Source organism: Plasmodium berghei (assembly GCF_900002375.2).
Source record: "Plasmodium berghei ANKA genome assembly, chromosome: 13".
NCBI classification, from domain to species: domain Eukaryota; phylum Apicomplexa; class Aconoidasida; order Haemosporida; family Plasmodiidae; genus Plasmodium; species Plasmodium berghei.
Window position 1 is genome coordinate 2002323 of NC_036171.2, and position 25170 is coordinate 2027492.

The window sequence follows — 25170 nt, forward strand, 5'->3', positions numbered from 1 at the left end:
AAATCTTTATAAGTTTTATATGACAAATCATAAATTTTTTAAATTATAATATATAATAAATAAATGAATAAATAATTGAACACATTTTTTTTTCTATTTAAACATATATATTATTGATATATAGAGAAAAAAGAAAAAGAAATCATTTTCGTATATGTAGTATATTCCTCTTTGAGATGATGAAATAATTATTTTTTTTCAAGTAAGGTTATAGTACATATTGATATAGATATACAGATATACTTTTCGATTTATTATAGATGGGAAATGTTACAATTAATTTTATATAATAATAAAATAAGTACAAAATAAAACCCTATGTTACACTATATAATATCTTTGTGTTATCGTTTGTTCAATTGTAAATATATTTTTTCATGAAAAAAAGAAAAAAAATATAACAAAATGAATTATTATTGTAACATTATTTACCAAAATAAAAAGACACACTATAAATAAACTTACAAAAAAATTACTTGTAAAAAAAAATATTTAATATTCCACCATTTATGCTATACAATATGATTATTAATTAGATAAGTCACACCAATTTGCTATATTATGTTATAGAATATATGTATATGCAAGGTAAATTATTATTTTTTTTTTTTGTGAGTACTATTCTAACTAGCTAAATGAAATAAATTTTATGTGTAGATTTATCGAGCTAATTATCACCAATTTCCTTTATTCATATAAAAATATATATTCAATGATGGTACTCTACTAATATATAGATTAACTAGTTAGCGATTTAGACACTCATACCTTTCCCATTTTTATACTTTTTTTTTGTGAAATAAATATATATTGCTGTTCAGGTAAAATATGAAAAATTATGAACAAAATTATTTTATCACATTAATAAGATATTACTAGCAATAATGGTAGACATTAGTACAAAGAAAATTCTCATTATTCCCCACATGCATATAGCATATATTTATGTATACCTAATGAACTTGCGCATTTTCTAAAGTTATGTATTTCTCTCTTTTTATGAATAATATAAATCCATAAAATTGGGTTAATGCATATTTAATACCAACATCTATGTTGCAAAAATAATAAATCCATTATATGTAAAAAGTTTATAAAAAAAATGTCAAATTGTTTTTCCTTATTTCATATTTATCCCTTTTTCACTAATTTCCCAACTATTTTACTATATATAAAAATCGCTTTATTAAAAATGCTAAGTATAAAGATAAAATTGGAATTTTTTATTTTGTGTATAATGTACTATTTAAAATAAAAAAATTGTTCATAAAAAAAATGTATAAGGATAATATTTTATACCGAAAAAATTGTTCAAATTGATAAATTTTCAAAATATAATTTATTTAAATACAAAAAAAATATTACAAATATAAAAAAAGAGTATCATAAAATAAAATCATACAAGACAATTATTTTATTTTTATTCTTATTATCGTTGTTAATACAATATTTAAGACCCATAATTATTATTTCAATTATTTTTTTGAAAGCAGCGTAGCTCAGAGGAAGAGTGGGGGGCTCATAACCCCCAGGACCGTGGATCGAAACCACGCGCTGCTATATTTTCTGATTATACATATATCAAAAATTTTGTATGATGAATGAAAATTATTTTGTAAAAAATATAAAAAATGTTTAATTTAAAATAAAATAGAAACAAGAAATTGTTATGAAAAATCAAGGGAAAAAATGAAAATAATAAATAAATATAAGTGTATATAAATTAAACAATAAAATTTATGATTTTTTTTTAATTTCTCCTTGTAAGAAATCCTTATATATATTATATATTTTTTTTTTTCATGTATTTTGAATTTTTTTATTATGTATATTATTTTTTTCCGACATTTTATTCCTAAGTTATATTATTAAAAGCAACCCCACTTGTGGAAATATAAAATAAGACATAAAAAACATATATAGCTCAATTTTTTTTTTTAAGTGAAAATATTATATATGATGGATGGGTAATAAATAATATGAACTTTTCATTTATTAAAAATATTATTTGCCCCAATAAAATTCATTATTTGTGCATATTCTCAATTAAATTAGTGTATATTTATATATGTCCTAGTTTTAAAAGTAGCCCATAAATTTATATTTATTTTGCTTATTTTTTACAAAAAAAAAAAAAAATAATAAAATAATATGAAATTAATTTATGTAAAAATATAACATTTTTTTCATAAGTTACATAAAATGAAAAAAAAAAATATTTTAATATTTAATAATAAAAATAATATATATATAATAAAAGATTGTTTTTTATGGGCTACTCCGGGAATTGAACCCGGGACCTCTCGCACCCAAAGCGAGAATCATACCACTAGACTAAGTAGCCAACTATATTTAATGGTATATCAAAATGTTTAATTAATATTAAATAAATATTATAAGAAAAACAGTTTATCATTATCATTATTTTTTTAAAATAATTAGCTAAGTATTAACTATTTAACATTATGCTAATATTATACTTTATAAAAAAAATATATTATGTTTTTAACAAATTTAAACAATTTATTAAAATTAATCAACTTCTTAAAATTTAATAAAAAAAAATATATTTGTAAAATCGACAAACACATCATTTGATTAATTTATATTGTATATATTTACATATGTATTTGTTAACATATAATTTTATGGCATACTCAATCTTTCCTTAAATAATTTTTTATTTTGTGAATATATTACTTTTCTTTTTTAACCCCATTTCGAATAAAAATTTATATATATATAAATTTAATAGGTATACGAAATAAAGCATACAACGATTGAATAACTGTCTATATCACTTATTTGTTTTTATGTTTATAATAAAAATATAATATTTATTATTTTTATAAATTTAGGGCGTTTTTTTTTATATATATCATTTATAGAGTTATACCCTTCATTTTATTTAATGTCTTAAAACAATATATGATATATTTTTTGTGGTAATATAATTAGTATTAATTACACACTATAATAATTATTTATGTTTAAGAGAAAACATTACAATAAAGATAAAAAAATAAAAATAAAAATAAAATTATAAAGGATTAATGAATTTTTTTTTTTCAATAATAATTTAATATATAATTTGTTAACTTTTTATGTAAATATATTAAGTGATTATTTACAAATGATATTATTTGATTTTATGAAAAAAAAATAAAACAATTGAAATGATAATTTGTATAAAATAAAAGCGGAAAACCCTTACATATATGAAATTACAATTTTAAATAATATAATAAATAAAATATGTTCATTAAATTTATAAAGACATGCTTTATTTTTAACAATGGAAATTTAAATCATTAATTTATTTTAATTTTTTATATTCATTATATGAAAAGTTAATATAAAATTTTATTAAAATGGCATTTGTACAATTTTTTTTTAATTTCATTGAATTTTTGCACAATGATAAATAAGAAAAAAAACAAATATATAATGAAAAAGGGTCGGTATTTAAAATTGTTATAATTCAAGAAAATTCTTTATTTTTAATTAATGTTGATAAGATGTTACAAAATTACATGTATATTGCAAATAAATATAATAAACTATGTGCAATCATTTTTTCCAAAACAATTAGAAAAGGAGGGAAATATTAATTATAAAAATTGTCTATTTTTTATAAAAAAAATGGAAAATATAATTTTTTAATTCTAATTTTTATTTGTGATAGAATGCTTTTATTATCACATAAAAGATCTATATATTTGTTTATATAAATTAGTATTTATATATATATATAGTTTTCATTTCGTTATTTTTCTTGTATTAATAAAACGTTTTACCTTCATTAAAATTAAACATATCCACTCTCAATACATATATTCATGTCGTTTTGGTTTTTTACCTTTTATAGCATATCAAAAAAAACGATCAAAATTGTATCAGTTTAATAATTATTACATATAATAATATGCAATTATAGAATGTATGTTTTTAGTGATTAAGATAAATTTATTTTTCAACATAATTTTTTTCTTTTTTTTGTTATCCACACATTTATGTATAATGTTTTATAAACATAAAAATATTCCTATTTTCTATTAATGCTTTCGTTACATATTTGTGTAGTTTATTTGTAATTAGTAAATATATATCGTTTTTATTTTACAATAAAAATTACATAACTGTATATACACAATTCTGACTATATGTATGCACCTTTCTTTACTTTAATATTTATGAGCAATTAGTTGCGATTTTATAAAAATAGCATTGTAAAATAACTATTGGAATGTATACATAATAAGTGTAAATGTTATTATATTATGCAGAATTATTAATATAATTGATTTAAAATTATTTATGAACAAATTACAAAATCATTTTGGTGTTTATATATTTTTGAAGGTGCTTAAAATAATACATATTTTCTTTTATTTATATTTGTGAAAAATAATCCAATATATTATTTATTTGTTAGTGTTTTTATAAAACTAACTAATTTATGTGTATACGGAACGAGTGAATATCCTTGTTTTATTTGTATAATACATAATAATTATATTTAATCATAATACATATAAATACTTAGATTATTTATACATGGTAATAAAATGCTTCGCTTTTTTAAAACTGTAAATTATTAACTTCATAAGTTATAAAATATAGTAACTTAAAAAAAATATTATTATTTTTGTAAATACAAACCTTTACATATACTATAGTATTATTTAATGAAGCTATATTTTAACACAGTTTTAATGTTTCCCATTTTTTAGAAATCGCTAAAAAAAACGGGGGGAAAAATTATTCACATTGCTGCATTTCAAAATATTGTCTATAATTAAATATGTAAAATAAAAATATATATACATTATATATTATGCATTACGTATATATGCTAAATTAAAAAAAAATCGTATATATATATAGTTTATTCTAAATAAAAAAGATCTTATATTTTTATAATAAAGAAATATTATTTTAAAAAAATACGTTTATAGCGTTATATATATATATATTTATTTACATTTTTTATTTATTTTAAATCTCTAAATGTAGTAATATATATTATACATAAGCTTCAATAGCTTATTGACTTTAAACTTGTATATATATTATTTTATTATATAAGTGTTAATATTTATAGAATATACCAACATATTGATATGTACATTTATTTATATAATATGATAAATAGTTGTGATGTAGCCAAAATGTCAAGTTAAATTGTAAACGTAGTAAAATATTATCGTAAATATTGTAGTAATTTATTTTATATAGGCAACATAATTCTTATAATATTTAAAACCAACATAAAAAAATACGTAGTATGATATATATGCATAGAGATAATATAGAGATAACAAATATTGGGCAAGAAATATTATATTAAATGAGTTAATATATATGCCCCTTATTTTTCCATATATATATATATATATATACATAGAAAAAAAAAAAAAAATTATACTATGTAAATATATATCTAAATAAAAAAATATATGCTATATGATGATTAATATAAAAAAAATTAAAAAAATAAAATTATATATTTATTTATTGTGTAAATATAATATTTAACGTTGTTATATTTTTTTTCCTACTTAGCATATATATATTTTTATGTATTTAATATATATATATATATATATATATCCATGCGAAAATTTTCGTATATTTGTCTAACATATCATTTATAGCCACTTTTTTTTAAAACATTTTGTCACTTATTAGCTTAAAAAATAGTATGTAAAATAAATAAATAAATAAATAAGATTAAAAAAAAAAAAATTCTTCAGAAATATATAAATAATAGAAATATAAAAGTGGAAGCAGTTTTAAAAAAACCAATAAATAAATATATTTATTTTTATGATTTTAACTATATTATTATATTTAATTAATATATATATATATATATATATATATATATGCAATTTAATAAATGTCTATTTTATCGTATATTTTTTTAATATGAATAATATAATTTTTTTAAAGAAAATTTTATTAATACTACATAAATAAATGTCCATTATCATATATATATGGAAAATTATATTTTTATAAGCTTGTTTTATATTAAATAAATGCATGAAAACATTAAATGGAATGTAAATAAATGCACGCGCAAAATGGTTATATACATATGTCACATTTAGCTTATTATATACATTGTAATCTTGTACATATTTATGAAATAATATTATAAATATAGTGAAAAATACGACAATTATTCCACTAGTTATATGCTATACATATCATTGCTCAAGTTTTATTGTTATGTTTCATGATATTTTTATGCCTTTTTAATTAATAACATTTTTTAACAATTTTTGAAACAAAAACCATTTTTTTGTTAGAATAATTCTTTAAAGTTTCAAATGCCTATGCATATATGCATATAATGTATTAAAGCGTTGTTTTTTTAAATATTTCTCCATATTTTCAATTGTATATATTACATATTTCATGCCTTTTAAATTAATATACATATATTTCTTGGTATTATATTTGAAAATATATAACTATTTTTATAATATATTATATAGTAAATAATTAATGAATTTTTTAAATATAGCCATGTAAAAAATCATGTGAAATTCATATTTATTGAATATTTTCAATTGTAAAAAAAAAAAAGTTAACAAATAATATATATGTAAATAGAGATTTTACAAACATATATTATTCCTATCTGTTTACACATGTTTCTATAAAGTTTATGTTTATAATGCTGTGCATATTGATAGCACGTTCTTATTTTAAATACATACATAAGATATATATATATATATATATATATATATATATATATAATGCTTTTGTAGTTGGTAAAGAACATATGTATACAGGAAAAGTCATTTATTAATTGTGTAAATTATTATGAATATTTTATTTAAAGTTGTAAATATTTATGTGTGTTGTTATATTTAAAGAGAGGGATATGCTTATTCTTCTATATAATATATATCACATTATTAATAGGTCTATGGATTTACTTGTTTATATAATTAAATATAAAATTAAATACAATTTAATGAAAAATAATTAAATATATAATTAATATTATGTTCATATAAATCAATGTTTCATTCCAAATATATAAAACAAATTTTTTCATCCTTTCATTTTACATTTATGAAATATACTAATACATATATAGTAGTTTCATTGCAATTTTTTTTAACTCAAATTGTTTATCACATTTTTATTTTGAAAATTCGATAAATATAATACTAGGAAAATATACAGAATAAGCTAGTTTTTATATAGCTATCTAATTTTTTTTTTTTTTTCAAAATAAAAAAACTAAAATGGAATTATTAAATGTAAAGAATGAAGATAATATGTCATTAAGGACAATGAAATATTCAAATATCCAATTTGAAGCAACAAGTGATATGTCATCAAATATAGATTCGTCTTTTTTTTCGGTTGGAGAAATACCAAATGAATTACAAAGTAGTTTTGATGATATTTCAGATTATATATTAGTTGATGAATCAGATTTAAAAAGGGAAAGATTAGAAAACACAGGTAGCGAAAGTAACGATACAGTAGCAACAAAAGATGGAACAGGAAAAAGAGGAACACATGCTCAGATACTTAAGGAATTAAAAAGTTCAAGTTTTTCTGAAGCTAGTAAAGCTAGTAGTGATCAAACAAATAATAATGATAATAAAAAAAATGGATTATGTAGAACATTAGGAACAGAGGGTAGAAAAAGAATGTTAAAATTATTAAGAAAAGCTTATAAATATAATGAAGAATGTAAAGTTATTATGAAAAATAAAAATCCACCTTTATCAATTAGTTATTTGCCATATTTTAATTTATCAATGTTATGGCAATTAGCCGAAGATTTTGGTGTATATAATGAAGCTTTAAAAATACATCGTGAATGTATAAAAAAAAGAACTACTAATGTACGATTTAAAGGAAATAAAAATTCAGGAAATTATAATATTCAAGAAATTCCAAAAAATTCTAAAACTTCAAAAAATGAATATATGTCTGATTATTTATCATCAAATGTTGACACACAAGGTGGTGAATTTTACGACTCAATGAATACTACCATTCAAGATGATGCTCAAGGAAAACGAAAAAGAAAAAAAAATACATTTTAAAATTAAAGAAATATAACAAAACGCACACAAAAAAAAGAAAGGAAATATTTTTATTAATTTAACAAATATGTAAAGAAAAATTAATATGTTCAAAATGTGGATATATACAAATTATATAATTTTTTTACACACAATATAAAAATAATTGTATATAACCACAAAAAAACATATATATAATTTCACGATGAAATAAATGGCTGATATACAAATTTATAGCACTTTTTGGAAAACAAATTTTTAAAACCCAGTTACATATATATATAGTATAAATAATGGGAATAACATAAATAACACAAATCATACAAGTTTGTTAAAGCTGATAATTTTTTATCAACATTTATACTATTTGTGGAATTTTTTTTTTAAATGTGCATATATGCACATAAATAGCTAGTTAAATTTTAACTGTTGATACATTCAAATTACGATTTATTTAAGGAATTAAATATATATATATGTATGTGTGCTTATATATATATATATATATATTGGAAGATCCAATTTTATGTACTTACATTTTCGATAGCACTTTTAATAGACATGTGTATATACACACTCAAATATATATTTTATAGATATATTGTCTTGTTACGCATTTATATAATTCATATATATATATATATATATTATATATATGTCATGCTGTTAATATATAAATTCCATGATATTCTTATTTATATTTTCTTTTCATGGCATTATGTTATATATAATTTTAAGTTTTAGTTTCAATAATACATTATTTACATATTATATATATTTTTTTTACTTTTTCGTGTTAATTTTATATTTTTATATATGAATTCATATTTTCGACAAATCTTTTGATTTCTAATATTTTTATGATATAAATGTATATATTCAATATGTCACGAATTATTTATTACTTATATTATTTATGATTAACATTATTTTAATTTGTCATTTTTAAGCATGAAAAATTAAAAAAACTTTATATTATTTTAATTTCTTTGAACATAAAACAAATATTCTAATTTAATTTCACCATATATAAAATAACATTGGTAAATTTTTTTTTACACAATTTTCCAGTAAGCATATTAAAGTATATTTAAATTTTATAAGCTTTATAAAAAAAAAAACGAAAAAAAAATAGACAAATATAATGCAATAATATGGGGAGGAAAGGTTATGCTATAAATTATTTGAATATTTATGTAAGTCATAATTTGATGAATATTTTAGCAATATCTTTCTGTATACATTTTAATTTTTTTCTTTGTAAAAAATATTCACAAATAACATAAAAATTTAGGAACATAAAAATAAAACGGTAACATAATAAAGCATACTATATAGAGTATTTGTATATTGTCATTCTATTTATTCGGCATCTTTCCATTTGCTAAAAACATTTAATTTGTTATTTACTAGCATTCTATAATATATAAAATAAATCCAAAAGGATATATGCAAATAAAACAAAATGTTCATAGATATGTTTAACATAACCTTACTTCCTATACCTGAAAATAAAAAAAAACGAAAAAATTAATTATACTGTTTTCATATATCCAAAAATAAGACCAAATTTGTATGTTCAATGCATAATTTATTAACTCATTTATTTTCTTCCTTTTCATATGTATATATATAAGATGTGGTAAAAACGTTTTATAAAAATGAATTAAAATAACCTGCCCATTCTTCGTTATCCATTTGAATATAAATAATATTATTTTTTGGATCATAACTTGTTTTGGGAACTCCGACTAATGTTGATCTTCCAAAATCATGATTTAGTTCTAAATACCTTGCACATCTTTTTGTTTTCTTTTTAATTGTATTTATCATATCTCTACATTTCCAATATATCATACCCCCATGTACAGGTTTATTAACATATATTAATTTTTTATTTTGTACATTAGTCAATGTACTCATTGGCATTCCATTGTTTCCTATATTCAGCAATTTGCCAATTTTGGCTTTAGCTAAAATATTTGATTGAGAGGGAAATATTTTAGCTATATTCATCGTATATACATATATAATATATATATATATATTTTTTTTTTTTTTTTATTAAAATATTGTGGATTTATATGACTATATATATAGCAATAGTAATATGTTACACTCTAGCATTTTTCGGGAAATTATTTTTGAAATATGTTGATATATTTTCGTTTCAGTGTATAAATATTCCTATGTGAAAAGTGGTAAATGTTATGCATTACATATATTATACATAATGTAACACATTATTCTTATAAATGGATAAACATTTAATTATTCAAATTTGTTTAACTATTTATATAATATTTTTTTTTTTTTTTCATTTATAGTATTAACGTTACATTATTAATTTTTTTTATATTCAAATATTTTGGGGAAAAAAAAAAATTATGCAGAACAATTTACATCCAATTGCACATATCAGTATTTTTTTGTTCCTCTTTTTTTATAATTCAAAAATCAAATTAAATATTATATAAATTTACCGTGGGCAATGTGTAAAATATAACACACGACTTATTTTCTTCACATTTATCAATTAACAGAATATATAATGCATTAATACGCATATTAACACGTATAATATCCAATTTCCAAAAAATGGCTTCCTTTCAATAGCCAATATATTTAAAATACTATAAAAAAATAAAAAATTATGTATAATTCATAAGAAAATATGATTTTTTTATGAACATTCATAAATATTTTTATTTTTTATGAACACTTGAAAATATTTTTCATTCTTTATGAAATCTGATCATAACTATGAAAATAAACAAAGTTTTTCAATTTTTTTAAAAGTCTTAATAAAACACGTAGAAAATATAACTGTAAGAAAATGTGTATTACGTCTTTTATCTTCTTCTTGTGATTTCCTTTTATCATAAAGCAATCCGGCTTTTCAATAACGTTGATGTTACAAATTGCTTCGATTTCCTTTTTTAAAATCTTGAGCATGCAAAAAAAGCCAAAGTAAGCATATGTGTTATTGTTATAAAACAAAACAATTGCATAATCAATATTCGTATTGAATTATATAAATTCTCATTAATTGTATATGTGTGTTTTAATGTAGAATGAGCATATATGGGAAATGGGGAAATATATATAAATGTAAGCATGAAAATGACTAAAATATAATTTGTTTGAAATTGATTGTACCTCTTTGTTTCCTTTAATTTTTCTTATAACTGTAACGACGATGTTTTTATTATTTTTGTATTTTAGAAAAACTGGCAAATTATCGGATGCTATAAAAAATTAAAAAAATGGAATACATGGTATTTGTGTATATTGTTAATATATTGTTTCTTATTTATTAGGGATAAATCCACAGTATGTGTGTACTTTCCATAAATATATATTTTATTTTGTTTTATATATATACCTGTTCTTCTTATAGAAAAAGGAATTTTATTAATTTTCTTTCTGTATGTGTTTAGATATTCATTATAAATACTAAAATATAATTTAGGCATATATATAAACTTGAAAATGTTCATAATTTTTAACTCACAAGAAAAAGTAAAAAAGTATGTTTTTATATAGAGCTATTTATACTATGTGTTTGTCAAATAATATTAATAAATTTGAAAATGTATATATAAATAATATTTGCGTTGCTTTCTCTTTTTTTTTTAATTTACTTTTATTGCGTGCCTCAAAAAATGAAAATAAAATATTTATATAATATAAATATTATGCATGTTTTAAATATTGTTGCAAATATACTTATGTGGAATAAACTCATTTGAAATAGATATAAACAAATGGATAGTGAAATGTTTCGAGTTTTATACAATGTGATCTGTTTTATGTACTATTTCCCATTTGCATTATCTCATATAATTTGATGTTTTGATATTTGCTTGTAAAAAAAAATAAAATTGCATATAATATGGAAAATGTATATTAAAAAGTGAGCAATTTTGAATATGATGTTATAAAATAAAAAAAGATAAACCAGGATGAATAATGTAATAAAATATAAAAATAATTTTTCACTATTTATATTTCAAAGGAAAATAAGCACACTACCAAATAGCATGAAAAATGATTATGGAATAATGAAAACAATTGTACATAAAGAGAAAAAAAAAAATTTTCGAAATATTTTTTTATGTATAAGCTTAATTAATATAAGTACATTTATATTTACTGTTCATAATTATTATATAAAAAAAGACCCAGACTATTTTTCAAAAAATGATATAAATATTATTGATCATATAATATTGAATAATGTTGTAAGCTCATTAGGTTTAAATAATTTAAGTTTATATATAAAAAATGGGTTTTATACCAAACTAGTAAATAGCATAAAAAATGAAAATTATTCAGCCAAAGAAAATGCTTTGTTAAGTTTATTGGAATTGCTTTATAAGAATAAAAACAGTTTTATAGAAATTGTAGAAAATTATAAAAAAGAAAATGCAGATATATTGAAATATATTTTTGAAAAAATAAAAAATGATAAACTAGAAAATACACAAAAAAATGTTTTTTCCTCAATAATTTTTTATTACATAAAATATAGTAGTAATCATAATAATAGTAGTGATAACTCCTTTTTAACTTATGACCAGATTTGGGAACTTGTATACAACAAGAACTTATTTCACAACCATAAAGACAGAGATGAAATAATATCTTATTTGTTATTATATATTTTTAAAAATGAAAAATGTATTAATGAAGTTACTCAAAGGGAAAAAAAGATTTGGAATACACAAACAGATGAACATAAAAACAGTCAAAAAAATGATAGTCAAATAAAAGGAAGTAATGAAATAGATGAAAATAATAATTTATATACTGATAAAGCAAAATCAATAATGCACTTTTTAATTTCTTGCAAATATGCAAACACTGCAAAAAATTCTAACTCTATTTTAAAATTTTATTTAGACATTACAAAAAACAATGAAAATTATTATAAAGAAGAAGCTTTAAATTTGTTTGAAAAATATTTTACCAAAATGAATATTCCTTTTTTTTTAGAAAAAAATGATAATATAGAGATCGAAAAAAAAAAATCTTATAGCAACATTATAAATAAAATATATATAAAATATTTTGAAAATACAGTTCTATATACTTTTTTTTTTTCATTTACACTTCATAATATATATGCAAAAGAATATACTATTAAAACATATCTCTATATATTAAATGATATATTTAAAAGTATTTATATTAACATTCTAATTAATTCTATTTTTTTAGCACAAAAATCTGTTATCAATAATATTGATATTAACAATGATATGCCTACATTTTTTTCTCTTTCCTTTTTGTTTAATCTTTTAAATTCGACCTTATTTTCTTATTCCATATACAAGTGCAAATACGGTAATATTAAAAAAAAAATTAATAAACCTAGTTGCTCAAATGTGCATATATATAGAGAAAAAAAACGCATTTCATTATATATATATATATATCCAATATTAATCATACTATTTTACTCTATTTTTTTGTTTTCTATTTGTTCAGGTTTTATTCCCCTTGTATTTTCGCAGGTTGTAAAGGATAACTTTTTTCTTTAATTTCACACTTTTTTAATTATCAATTTTAACAAGCCATAAATAAACAAAATATATGATATGGAAAAAATGCATCAACATTTATGAATAAATAAAGCATTTATTTAATCATCAAATAAAAGTGGGAAAAAATTATTATTTTTTTCTAAAACTAGACACACAAATATATGCATATGAAATGAAAGCTAAATCGTTTGTTACAACACTATGAAGTAATAGACTCAAAAATGAACCTCGAAAAATTGTAAGATAAAAAAGTATACAACTAATAAAATAAATAACAGTCTAATGAGAAGATTAAATGATGGATTACAATATTTTTCCATATAATATCCTTTCAATAATTACTATAAAACTTTCATTTTATTTTTTTAACTATTTCAATTTTATACTTTGAATAATTTTGATATTTTTTGATGCCAGTGAAAATAAACAAAATCTGAGAATAATTGTACATATTCATTTTAGTGATATGTGTGGATTTTTTTTTTTTGAATTTATAATTATTTTTTAAAATTCATTTTATCATTATATATATATAATTAATCCATCCATTTGTTTAATCGTCATTTCTTATTCATTTTCTACTTTTTTTGGATATTTTCTAAAAATTTTTTAATTCACTTTTTTTTCGTACCATAAAATTATTTTGATGGTTCCTATGAATATTTGCTGAATTATTATTTAATGGGTTACTATTAAAAAGGAAATTTTCACTTGTTTTTTTATCACAAATATTATTGAATGTTTTACCTGAACGCTCAGATTTATTATGTAAAGCTGATAATTGGCTAGTATGTAATAACATATTTTGGGTCGACAAATTTGATTTTTCATAATTTTCGCGCTTTTCATTTGACAAATCTCTATCATTTTTTAGTCTTTGATTTTTATCTCGTAATATTTTTAATTTATTGTAATAGTGATCAAATTGAATATTTTGGGGTTTATTTTTTATAACCTTATTTGAAATTTCATTATGAAGTGCCAAAATTTTTTTTTTTTTTTTTATTTTGTTCATTTTTTCAGATTTTATTATATCAAAGATTGTATTATTATTTTCATTATTATTGTATTCACTGTTACTATTTTCAAGCCCCTTTCTGTTTAATTTATATGATAATAAAAAATGATTAAAACTTGTATTAAGTGTTTCGTTTACGTTAAATATGTCTTTTTCTTGATGTTTCATTATTTTTCTATCATAGAAAATTTCTGCTTTGTTTTCAATTTTATCCGCTTTTATTTTATTTAAATATTCTTTATATTTTTTATCATTCTCTTTATTTTTTTTTTCATTTCTTAGAATAATTTTATTCTCATTTGAATTTTCAGTGATATTCGCATATCCATTTCTGATATCCAATAATCCACAATATTCATCTTGGCTTTCATCTAGTTTGAAATCATTTTTAAAGCAATCGCTACGATTTATATCACATTCGATATTTTTCTTTTTTTTATTATTACCATTCGAAAATGTATTGCGGTTATTTTTTTTTATAATTTTGCTACTGTATAACATAGGCAACTTTCTCATATGCTCACTAATGTTAACATGTTTTGAAAATAATTCATTCAGTTTTCTAGATGGTTCATTGTCATTATTATTGATAATATTTTTTTCTTTTTCATCAATTTTTTCTGAACATGCAATAATTTTTAATCGATTATTACCTGACCTGTTCATGTAAATTGAATCATTATTAGTTTCTTCAAAATTATTGGTTTCTATTGCCCTTCCTTCTTTCTCTTTATAATCAAACATTTGTGTATGCTCACTGTCACAAGCATAAGTTTCTATACTTTCATTATAATCATCGCAATATTCATTTTTTTTATTTTTATTAATTTGGCTGACTGCTTCTCTCAAAGTATCTTGGTCATCCTTATAATTTATTACAGCGCAAATATTATCATGTTTATTGTCACTATTATTGCCAACACTTTTTCCATTATTCTTAACATTTTCTTCGTCGCTTAATTGTATACCTATTATGTCTTCCTTTTGGGTTTCTGAAATTTCTAATAAGAGTTTGTTCTCCTCAATACTTGGATATACAACGTGTTTTTCATCATATTCATCTTTTTTGTTATTAAAATTTCGATTTTCGTTATTTTTAACATCCTTTTTATTTCCAAAATATTCTTGAGACTTGTTTCGTATAATATTAAACGAATTGCTAAACTTTTTCATGTCTTCTATATTACACATATTTATAGGGAAATTGCTAATCGATTTTTTTTTATTTTCAATATTTTTGTATATATTTTTTAATCGTTCATTAATTATAAACAAGCCATATATATTACTTTTCTTTTTGTACTTACTTAATAGATGTGATCTTATGTCTCTTTGATTATTTACATCTGTATATTTATCATCACTTATCAATTTTTTAATTTTTTTTTTTATAACAAAATTATTAGAAATATTATCATTTGGACTATCATTTATATCTTCCATTTTATTTAAAAAGGAAGAAATAGCATATGTATCTTCATTATTATATTGACTTATTTTGTTATCATTCTGAATTTTTTTTTTTTCTTTTTTTTGTTCCTTATTAGATTTGTTCGAAGGATGTAACTGACCGTTGGGAAATTTTGTTATAGCTTTATTTCCTTTTTTCATCAATAAAATATTACTATTTAAATTTAATTTATCATTTTTTATATGAGAAAGAAAATAATCAATAGTTTTATTATCTCCTTTAACATTTTCTATAGTTTGAAAACTTAAGGGTTGAATTATCATCTCGTTTTGCTCATCATGTACTTGATTTATACTATTTATATTATTTGAATCAATGTATTTTAACGACGAATTATTCATTTCATTTCTTTCATTATATTTATTTAAATAATTTTCACATGCATTCATCTTGTTTACACTATTATCTATATATGTTTTGCTACTATCCATTATACTTCTCATCAAATTGATTTTTTTTGTTCTTTTTATAGGTATTATACTATTATTATAACTAATGATATTGCATTTTTTGAGCTTATATAAATTTAAATCATATAAATATTTATTGCTTCCAAATTCTTTGTTAATAAAAGAATTATTAATTTTTTTATCGAGAAAACTACTACTCAATTGTTTATTCAAAAAGTTGTCACTTAATGTGTTATCTAGTAAGCTATTAGTTTTTAGGTTAAGACATTGTTTTTTTGTATTATTCATCAATATTTCTCTATTATTATTATTCTCATTTTCTTCTTCACTTTCTTGATATGGTATATCATCATTGAACTCATCATAAAAAATTCCAAGCTTATCGTGAATATCCCTTTTTATAAAATTCGGTTTATTTTTTCTGTCCAATTCATTGCTCAAATTTCCTATATTTACTAAGTTGCTTGTTATGTCAAAAAATTGTATTTTATTATTTTGCATAAGACTATGCTCAAGTTTCTCATTTATTTGTTTTTTTAAAATCACAGGAGGTGGATATTCTATGTGCAAAATGTCATTATTATAATCGATTTGATCTATGGCAATATTCGAACCTTTTTTTTTTTCTTTATCATTTATTAAATGTCTATCTTCATTTTTCTTAGAATCGAATATATTCATATTAGGCCGTTTATAGCTTAACAACTTTTCAGTGCCTATTTTATTGCTATTATTTTTGGAAACAATAAAATTATTTCCCCCTATATTTTGGATTTTATCCGTTTCATCTTTATTTAATTCAATATTCTTTCCAGTATCCTTTATGATTCCTACTTTTGTTTGCTCACTTAACATCTCTTCTTTTTCTGATTCATCACATATTTCTATGTTATATTCGATTTTTTCATCTTCTGATTCAGTTTCCCCATTTGTATCTGTACTTATATCTTCCTTTTCTTTTATATATATTTTTTTTTTATTTTTAGTTTTTTTATCTATTTTTTTTTTTTTTCCTGCTTCTTTTATTTCAGATCTATTTTCTAATTCTTTTATTTCTTCCATTTCGAAATTTTCATCTTTATGTTTATTCACATATTTTTCGCTTTTTCCACAAAAATTCGTTGAATCAGAGGAATATTCTTTCATTTGCTCACTTTTACACGATTTTGTGTTCAAAAAATTTTGGTTAAATACCACATTTTCTCTTTTTAAATATATATTTTCATTTTGAAGAGCAATAATTTCTTTTTCCTTTTTTCTGATATTTTCATTCAATTTTTGATTGCATTTTATGAGCTTTTGATTATTTGCATTGTATTCTTCAATACTGTTTTTTAAATATACTACCTTTTTTTCGTATTCTTGAATTTCTTTGATTAATTTTTGTTTACTTATTTCATTTTCTTCTTTTTCTTGAACCAATTCTTCATATACATTTTTGACTAATAAAATATCATTTACCATAGTTTTAATAGTTTCATTTTTTTGATTAATGACATTATTTAAATTCGTAATGTCTTTCTCACTGTTTTCTATTATCGTTTGCAGTTTTTCATTAGTTTGTTTTTCTTCTGTTAATATATTTTCTATTCTTTTTATCTCATCGTTTATTTCATTGATTTTTTGAACGCGCTGATTCATTTCGTCCTTCCATTTGCCAGCCTCGTCCTTCCACTTGTCAGATTCGCACTTTATCTTTTCCATTTCGTTTTTATAACTTTCCATTTCATTCTTATATTTTTCCATTTCATTCTTATATTTTTCCGCTTCATTCTTATAATTTTCCTGCTCCTTTTTATGATTCGAAATTTCACACGTATAATGTTTAATGATGTCTTCCTTTTCTTTATTTGCATTTTCCAGTGATGTAGTTAGTTCGTCATTTTTTTTTTTCTCATTAAGATATTTATTTTCATGATCAGTTATTTTATTATTGGCCTCATTTTCATATTCTAATATTTTTTTTTTTAAATAATTATCTTTTTCGCCTAATTCATTTTTTAACACATCAAGACGTCTGTCATAAGATTCTTTTATTCTAAGGGTTTCTTCATCATATATATTTTTCAGTTTTTCAATATCTTTTTTCATAGAATCAATACTATCGCTAAGTATATTATTTTTTTCCAACAATATTTTATTTTCTTCATTTTTTTTGCATTCTTTTTGTGAACTTTCTTCTAATTCTGATTTTAATCTATAAATCTCACTAACCAAATAACTAATCTTATTACTATAATTATCATATAAGCAATCACTATATATGTCATTTTTATTTTTATAATTATCGCTTAAAATATTATCATTTATTTTTAAATTTGAGTTTCCAAAAGAGAAAATGTCTAAATCTTCCATGTCTAGGTTCGTATAATTATCATCAAAAAATGGGATACCTTTTTTTTTGTCTTTTCTTTTTTTTATAACTTTTTTAGGTTTTAAAAATGTATTTACTTCTTCATTTTTATCTGTATCATTATTTTCATTAAATATGTCAATAAATTTTAACTTGCTTTTTATGTTTTCATTTAATGGCTCTACAGCTTTTTCATTTTCTACAATATGCCCATTCTTTTTTTTTTTTAAAACTTCTGAAGGAGATTCGTAGTTATCCATTGTTTTATATCTTTCTCATTTTACTATAATCTAATATGTTTTGTATTCCACGATATTATTTTTTTTTTGTGAACAAATCAAATACACCGATATAAGTATACGTAGGAAACAAAATATGTTATTTAAAAAAAAATTAATAAGATTAGTGCAATTTCTATGAAAAAATTAGGCTGTTTTTAAAAAAAATGAGTGAAATTACAAAAAAAATAAATATAAATAAAATACTAATAAATATGTACAACTAAGCTTTTATAGTGAAACAAATGGATCAACAAAATAATATTAATAAAAAAAAACTAATAAATAATAAAAAATAGCTAATAAATTAGCAAAAAAAAAAAACAAATTAGCTAGATGAAATAAAATACATATGTATACTACAAATTTAAGACAATTTAAAATGACTTGTTCATAAAATTTATGTTGGTAAACATTTCCGTAATTATTGTGTGTGTTTCTATATTTCACTATTTCGACTTGTAATATTTTATAATTTTTATTTTTTTCTCATAAATTTATATTAATGTGAATTTTCAAAAAGAAGTAAAAAAACACACACAAAAAAAAGACTTTTATTTTTGGATATAATACATATTATTCCCAACAAATAAGGAGATATACATATCAAATAAAAAAAGAAATAATAAAAAAAAAATATGTTTATATTATCACATTACATATATAGCATTTCTAGACGAACATTTTTTTTCTTTCATTTATTTGTGTATTTTCATAATATTTTATGTGTGTTTATTATTCCATTTTAGCGTATTTCATATTAGTATTCATGTATACACTTATTCATGTGTCGCATGCTTTCGATTTTTTGGAGAATTTGAAACCACGAAAAATAAAAATATGCATTACCAACGAATTTAAAAATAATACAATTTTACTTGGGGAAATATTATAAAAAATAAAGTATATTCTTAAATTTATTTTTATTTTTTACCATTGAAAACTTGTTCGCCAGTTTTAACTTGAAAAAAATATAATAAAATAAAGCAATATAATAAAAAAAAATAAACAAATAATAAAATGGAAAGGTTGCAAAAAAAAAAAATTAGTATAATGATATTAACAGATATAACAACTTTAAACCAAATTTAGAAAAAATTATATCACTTCAAAAAAAATAACAATAAAGTTTGATAATATTACAATAAAAATTCATTAATTTTTCTCTGTTTTACAAATATAATTAAGAGGGTATGCACTCACCAATTATTTTCGAACGAATGTTAGGCATTTCCTTGTTTCAAATTTTCCATATTGTTACTTACATTTTGTAAAAACTTTTCTCTTTCTTTTTTCAATTGAATAATTATATGAGAAAGTATTTTAGGACTGACACCATATTCACATAATTGTATTAAAATAACAATTGTTTCTTTATCTAAGTTTACATTTAGAATATTCGCAATTTCATAAATTATTTCAATAGCTTCCTTTTTTGCTTCCTTATCTCCCATATTTAAAAAAAAATATATATATATTATTATTTTTCAATATAGCTCCAATTTTAATTATATTAAGACCGATGGTTTTATTTTGTATTATATATTTTTAATGGATTATTTTAATATATTCTATGTTTAAAAAAAAAATAATGGCGATATAAAAAATATATATACTTTTTTTAAAACTTATTTCACCTATACTTTTGTTTTATTGTAAAATTACTTCTCTATATCTTTAGTTGTGTTTGAGAAAAAAAAAAGCATTCTTCATGTGATTATATTTGCAATTGTAAATATATACATAAGTTTATTTGGCCAATTTTACATTAATTACTGTACTCATAAAATATCCAATTCTGCATTACGATTTATATATGCATATTTTTTATATAATGTATTGAATAACAAATTATGTACAAATATATGGTCATTTAATCTTCCCTTATTATATAAGTAAATATTGAAGGAATAAAAAAAAATGCAATGAAACAGTAAATTATGATAAATAATAATGGGGATATTATAAGCTTAATACAATGTGCATATTTTCATGTTTTATTTATTTATAAAATAAATATCCATACATATTTTTTATAAGTTAATGAAATTCTTTCTAACTATGCACATTTTTGTGGAACATATTTGAAGTATTACTAATAATAATATAATTTATTATACCGTTTTATTAACATTTATAAAAATATTAAAATTTTTTTTTTAGTATTATTATAGTTATGTGCATGATATATATAAGTGTGTATAAACATATATATAATATACAATTGTTTATGGAAACATAAATTAGTATGTTAATAAATGTCTCTCATTTTTGAGAATTTTTAAAAAAAATAAACGACAATTTTTGCAAAAAAAGGAAGAATAAAAAAATGACCAATAATAATATAATTGTTACAAATAAAATTAAAATAAATAAGATCAAGAAGTTTTTATAAAGTGTAAAAGGGCACACGATGATATATTTGTTTTAGTTTATGTTAAGAATATATAAATAAGTATTTATTTAATTATTATATAAGTTACAAAACTCACAAAAATATATACTTATTAAATTTAGAGATTATTTTACTTATTAATATGACCATTTTTAGTAATTATTATTTATTATATTAATATCAAACAATTTGAAATTTTAAGTAATTTATGTATAACTTGAGAAAACTGATAGCCATATTTTCCCTTATAAATCTATGCATATAATACACCTTTTTTTTTTTTTTTTTGTTTCCATTTTGCATAATTCTGTAGATTGACTAATTAAATAAGAAATACAACAAAATTGTTGTCTTTTCACAAAAAAATAAATTATAAATATGAAGATGAATATGAATATGTGTGTGATAATATTAGAATGTAATACATATGACCCATAAAATATATTTGTAAAAATATTTTTCATATACTTAATATTTCCCCCTTTCTGTGTGCAAAATGGGGAATAACCTTTGTAAGTTAAAAAAAACAAATTTATTCATTATAAAATTTTTAAGTGATGTTTATAAAAATGCATATAAAAATATTTGTAGTAACATATTTGTCAGCACATTAGGAAACGGAGTAAGCAAATTTTTTTCAGATTTTATGAACAAATGCAGTTTGCTAAAAATATGGGGAAAACATAATGACATAAATGATTTTAATAATAATAAATCTTTCTCACAAAAAAATGATAACTATTTATTTCGAGCTTTGTATGAAATGACTAACTATGAAAAAACATTGTTGTCAATATCTTTAGTATTTTTAGGAATTAATGCAATTACTAATTTAAATTATCCTAAAATTATGGGAGAATGTTTAGAAGGTGAAAATTTTAAATTTTGTCGACCCAATGTTATTGTAAAAATATTACAAAAATTAAATATTTTAGAAAAATTTAAATTAAATTCTAATAAAAGTTTAAGTGCTATATTATACTTTTTACCATATTTTATATGCGGTGGAATAGCATCATATTTTCGTATTTATTTTACAAATAAATGTATAAAAAAAATTGAATATAGATTGAAAAAACAAGTTCATAATAAAATAATTAGTGAAACTGATGAAAATTTTAAAAAATATAAATCTAATGATTATTTAGTAAACTGTCTATTTAATGAAATACAATTTTCTTCAAAAGAACTCATAACATCTATTACACAAATGCTACGATATATAAATTCTATTGTTGGTGGTATAATGTCTATGTGTTTAATTTCTCCATATTTAACAAAATTTTGTATATTTATCGTTCCAACTTATGGGTTTTGTATTTTAATTATTTTAAAAAAATTAAAAAAAATTAAAATAGAAATAAATAATTTTGAAGAAAAACAAATGGAAAGATTTTCAGATTCTTTACAAAAAAAAAATATTATAACAATATTTGGAAATGAATATTATGAAAATCAGCATTTTTCAAAAATTATTAATTTGACAGAAAAAGAACATCAAAAATATATTAATTCAGAATCTATGTTTTATTCCTTTTTAAACATTGGAACTAATTTAGTAATCTGTACTATTCTAAGTTTTGGAAAAATAGAACTTAATAATAATCGAATAACACATGGTCAACTTGTATCTTTTATTGCTTATAGTAGTATGCTTGGTTTAGGAATTGTTGGTATTTTAAAACTTAAGAAAGATGTTAATTTATTAAAATTAAGCATAAAAAAAATTTACGATATTTTGGATTTTTCACCACAAATAAATAATAACACTACTAGTTTTAATAACCAACTTTCAAACAAAACAATTAATTCAGTGTGCGATAAAATAGATGATATATCTTTATCTAATATAAACTTAAATAATATTATACAATTAGAAAATTCAATTCAAAATGATGATATAGTTGAAAAAAATAATATTATTTGTGAACAAATTCAAGGGAGTATAAAATTTGAAAATATAAATTTTACATATAATAAATTTGATCAAGATAAAAAATTAATATTAAAAAATATAAATTTTGAAATAAAAAAAAATGAAAAAATAGCTATCATAGGAAAAAGTGGATCAGGAAAATCAACCATATGGAAATTGTTAACTAGGGAATATGAATATGAAGGTAATATTTATATAGACAATTTTAATATTAAAAATTTTGATAAAACTTATTTAAAGAAAAGTATATTATCTATAACTGAGCAAGAATGTTGTATACTGAATAGATCCTTATATGAAAATATTGTTTATGCATTATTACCAACAAAGGTATCAGATCCAAAAGGTACGAAATATTTACTATTAGAAAATATTGGGGACCTTGGAAGGTTAGACAATGAACTAAAAGCAAACATTTCGAATAACACAAATAATGCAAATAATAAAAATCATTATGACAAACTAAACAATTGTACAGACAAATTCACTACAATTGAAAACAAATTAAACGAAAAAAATTTCATAAATAATAAACTAGAAGATATACAAAATTATAATTATATGCTATTAGAAAAATATGGAGATAAAATAAATACAATTAATTCAACAATAGATATATTATGTAAAGAATTAAATTTAAATGATTTTATAAATTCAATGCCACAAAATATATTAACTAATGTTAACAATAATTCAATGTCTTCTGGACAGAAACAAAGAATATCTATTATACGATCTTTAATGAAAAATAGTTACATATATATATTCGATGAAATTACTTCATTTTTAGACGAATCCAATATAGATAAAGTATATAATCTTATTCATACATTGATACCAGATAAAACTATTATATATATCACACATTCGTTAAAACATTTAAAAGAAATGGATAAAATTATTATTATTGATCAGGGTACTATATCAGCTATAGGAACTTATCAAGAACTTAATAACCATCCATTATTCTTAGAGATATTTTCTCTATAATAAATATGCCCAGTATCATCTATCTTTTCATTCTATGCTTTTATATTTCTTCGTTTCATTTTTTCTATCTTTTTCATCCCTATCATTATCGCTACCTTTCAGCGAAAATTATTTTGTTAAATTATTTTAAAACGAATTAAATAATTCTCCTTACATTTTAAATTTTTCATTGTATAATTCATTATAATACTAATCAACTCACAATTTTTTGAAATATGTCCAATCAATTTTTAAGTAGTTATTTTATATAAAAAAAATAAAATATCCCATACATATGCAACATCCACAAATGAGTATAAAAACTCATCTTTCCCTTTTCAACAAACAAAATAAAGAAAAAAAAACCTATACAAGTGTTAGTCAGCTTAAAAATGTTTAATTAATTTAAAAAAATCCTATTAATCAAAATATAATTGCAATTAATATAATGAAATAATGTAAAAACATATTATAAAAAGAGCCTTTTGAAAATTTGCAGATTTATTGTGTGCTAATTTTATTTTTTATTCCACAATTAAATCCGTCTTTTCTACAAAAAGCGAAAAATTACATTTACGGCTTCGCATCATTTTTACACTTAAAATAAAGCAACTGGCGAAGTTAGATAAGTATGCAAAAATGATCAAAGGCAAAAACAAAAAAAATCAAAACGAACAAGATAAACCTGGACATATCGGTTTATAATGAACGAAATACAACCAAAT

At 20.0% G+C, this 25170-nt stretch overlaps 7 protein-coding genes and 2 non-coding genes across 9 annotated transcripts; 4 read left to right on the forward strand and 5 right to left on the reverse strand.

Annotated features, from left to right (window-relative positions):
• Positions 1 to 1488: 1488 nt before the first annotated feature.
• Positions 1489 to 1560, forward strand: PBANKA_1352621. Its single transcript has one exon. It is a non-coding gene; the product is annotated as a tRNA-Met (tRNA).
• A 712-nt stretch (positions 1561 to 2272) lies between these two features.
• On the reverse strand, positions 2273 to 2344 carry PBANKA_1352641. The gene has a single exon. It is a non-coding gene; the product is annotated as a tRNA-Pro (tRNA).
• Positions 2345 to 7271: 4927 nt separating this feature from the next.
• On the forward strand, positions 7272 to 8087 carry PBANKA_1352700 (conserved Plasmodium protein, unknown function; the record flags this gene model as incomplete). The annotated part of the gene is made up of 1 exon (XM_034567159.1): positions 7272 to 8087. The coding sequence occupies one exon, from the start codon at positions 7272 to 7274 to the stop codon at positions 8085 to 8087; it is 816 nt and encodes a 271-aa protein (XP_034423684.1).
• Positions 8088 to 9428: 1341 nt separating this feature from the next.
• PBANKA_1352800 (cytochrome c oxidase subunit ApiCOX14, putative) lies at positions 9429 to 10082 on the reverse strand (the record flags this gene model as incomplete). The annotated part of the gene is made up of 2 exons (XM_034567160.1): positions 9429 to 9571; positions 9743 to 10082. 2 exons carry the CDS (start codon positions 10080 to 10082, stop codon positions 9429 to 9431), a joined length of 483 nt encoding a protein of 160 aa, XP_034423685.1.
• A 593-nt stretch (positions 10083 to 10675) lies between these two features.
• PBANKA_1352900 (mitochondrial ribosomal protein L49 precursor, putative) lies at positions 10676 to 11566 on the reverse strand (the record flags this gene model as incomplete). The annotated part of the gene is made up of 4 exons (XM_034567161.1): positions 10676 to 10699; positions 10914 to 11012; positions 11226 to 11314; positions 11452 to 11566. The coding sequence occupies 4 exons, from the start codon at positions 11564 to 11566 to the stop codon at positions 10676 to 10678; spliced, it is 327 nt and encodes a 108-aa protein (XP_034423686.1).
• A 465-nt stretch (positions 11567 to 12031) lies between these two features.
• PBANKA_1353000 (conserved Plasmodium protein, unknown function) lies at positions 12032 to 13612 on the forward strand (the record flags this gene model as incomplete). Its single annotated transcript, XM_034567162.1, has 2 exons — positions 12032 to 13415; positions 13560 to 13612. The coding sequence occupies 2 exons, from the start codon at positions 12032 to 12034 to the stop codon at positions 13610 to 13612; spliced, it is 1437 nt and encodes a 478-aa protein (XP_034423687.1).
• A 601-nt stretch (positions 13613 to 14213) lies between these two features.
• On the reverse strand, positions 14214 to 19127 carry PBANKA_1353100 (conserved Plasmodium protein, unknown function; the record flags this gene model as incomplete). Its single annotated transcript, XM_034567164.1, has 1 exon — positions 14214 to 19127. The coding sequence occupies one exon, from the start codon at positions 19125 to 19127 to the stop codon at positions 14214 to 14216; it is 4914 nt and encodes a 1637-aa protein (XP_034423688.1).
• A 1241-nt stretch (positions 19128 to 20368) lies between these two features.
• Positions 20369 to 20599, reverse strand: PBANKA_1353200 (mitotic-spindle organizing protein 1, putative; the record flags this gene model as incomplete). The annotated part of the gene is made up of 1 exon (XM_034567165.1): positions 20369 to 20599. One exon carries the CDS (start codon positions 20597 to 20599, stop codon positions 20369 to 20371), a length of 231 nt encoding a protein of 76 aa, XP_034423689.1.
• A 1437-nt stretch (positions 20600 to 22036) lies between these two features.
• Positions 22037 to 24466, forward strand: PBANKA_1353300 (ABC transporter B family member 5, putative; the record flags this gene model as incomplete). Its single annotated transcript, XM_034567166.1, has 1 exon — positions 22037 to 24466. The coding sequence occupies one exon, from the start codon at positions 22037 to 22039 to the stop codon at positions 24464 to 24466; it is 2430 nt and encodes an 809-aa protein (XP_034423690.1).
• Between the last annotated feature and the right edge of the window lie 704 nt (positions 24467 to 25170).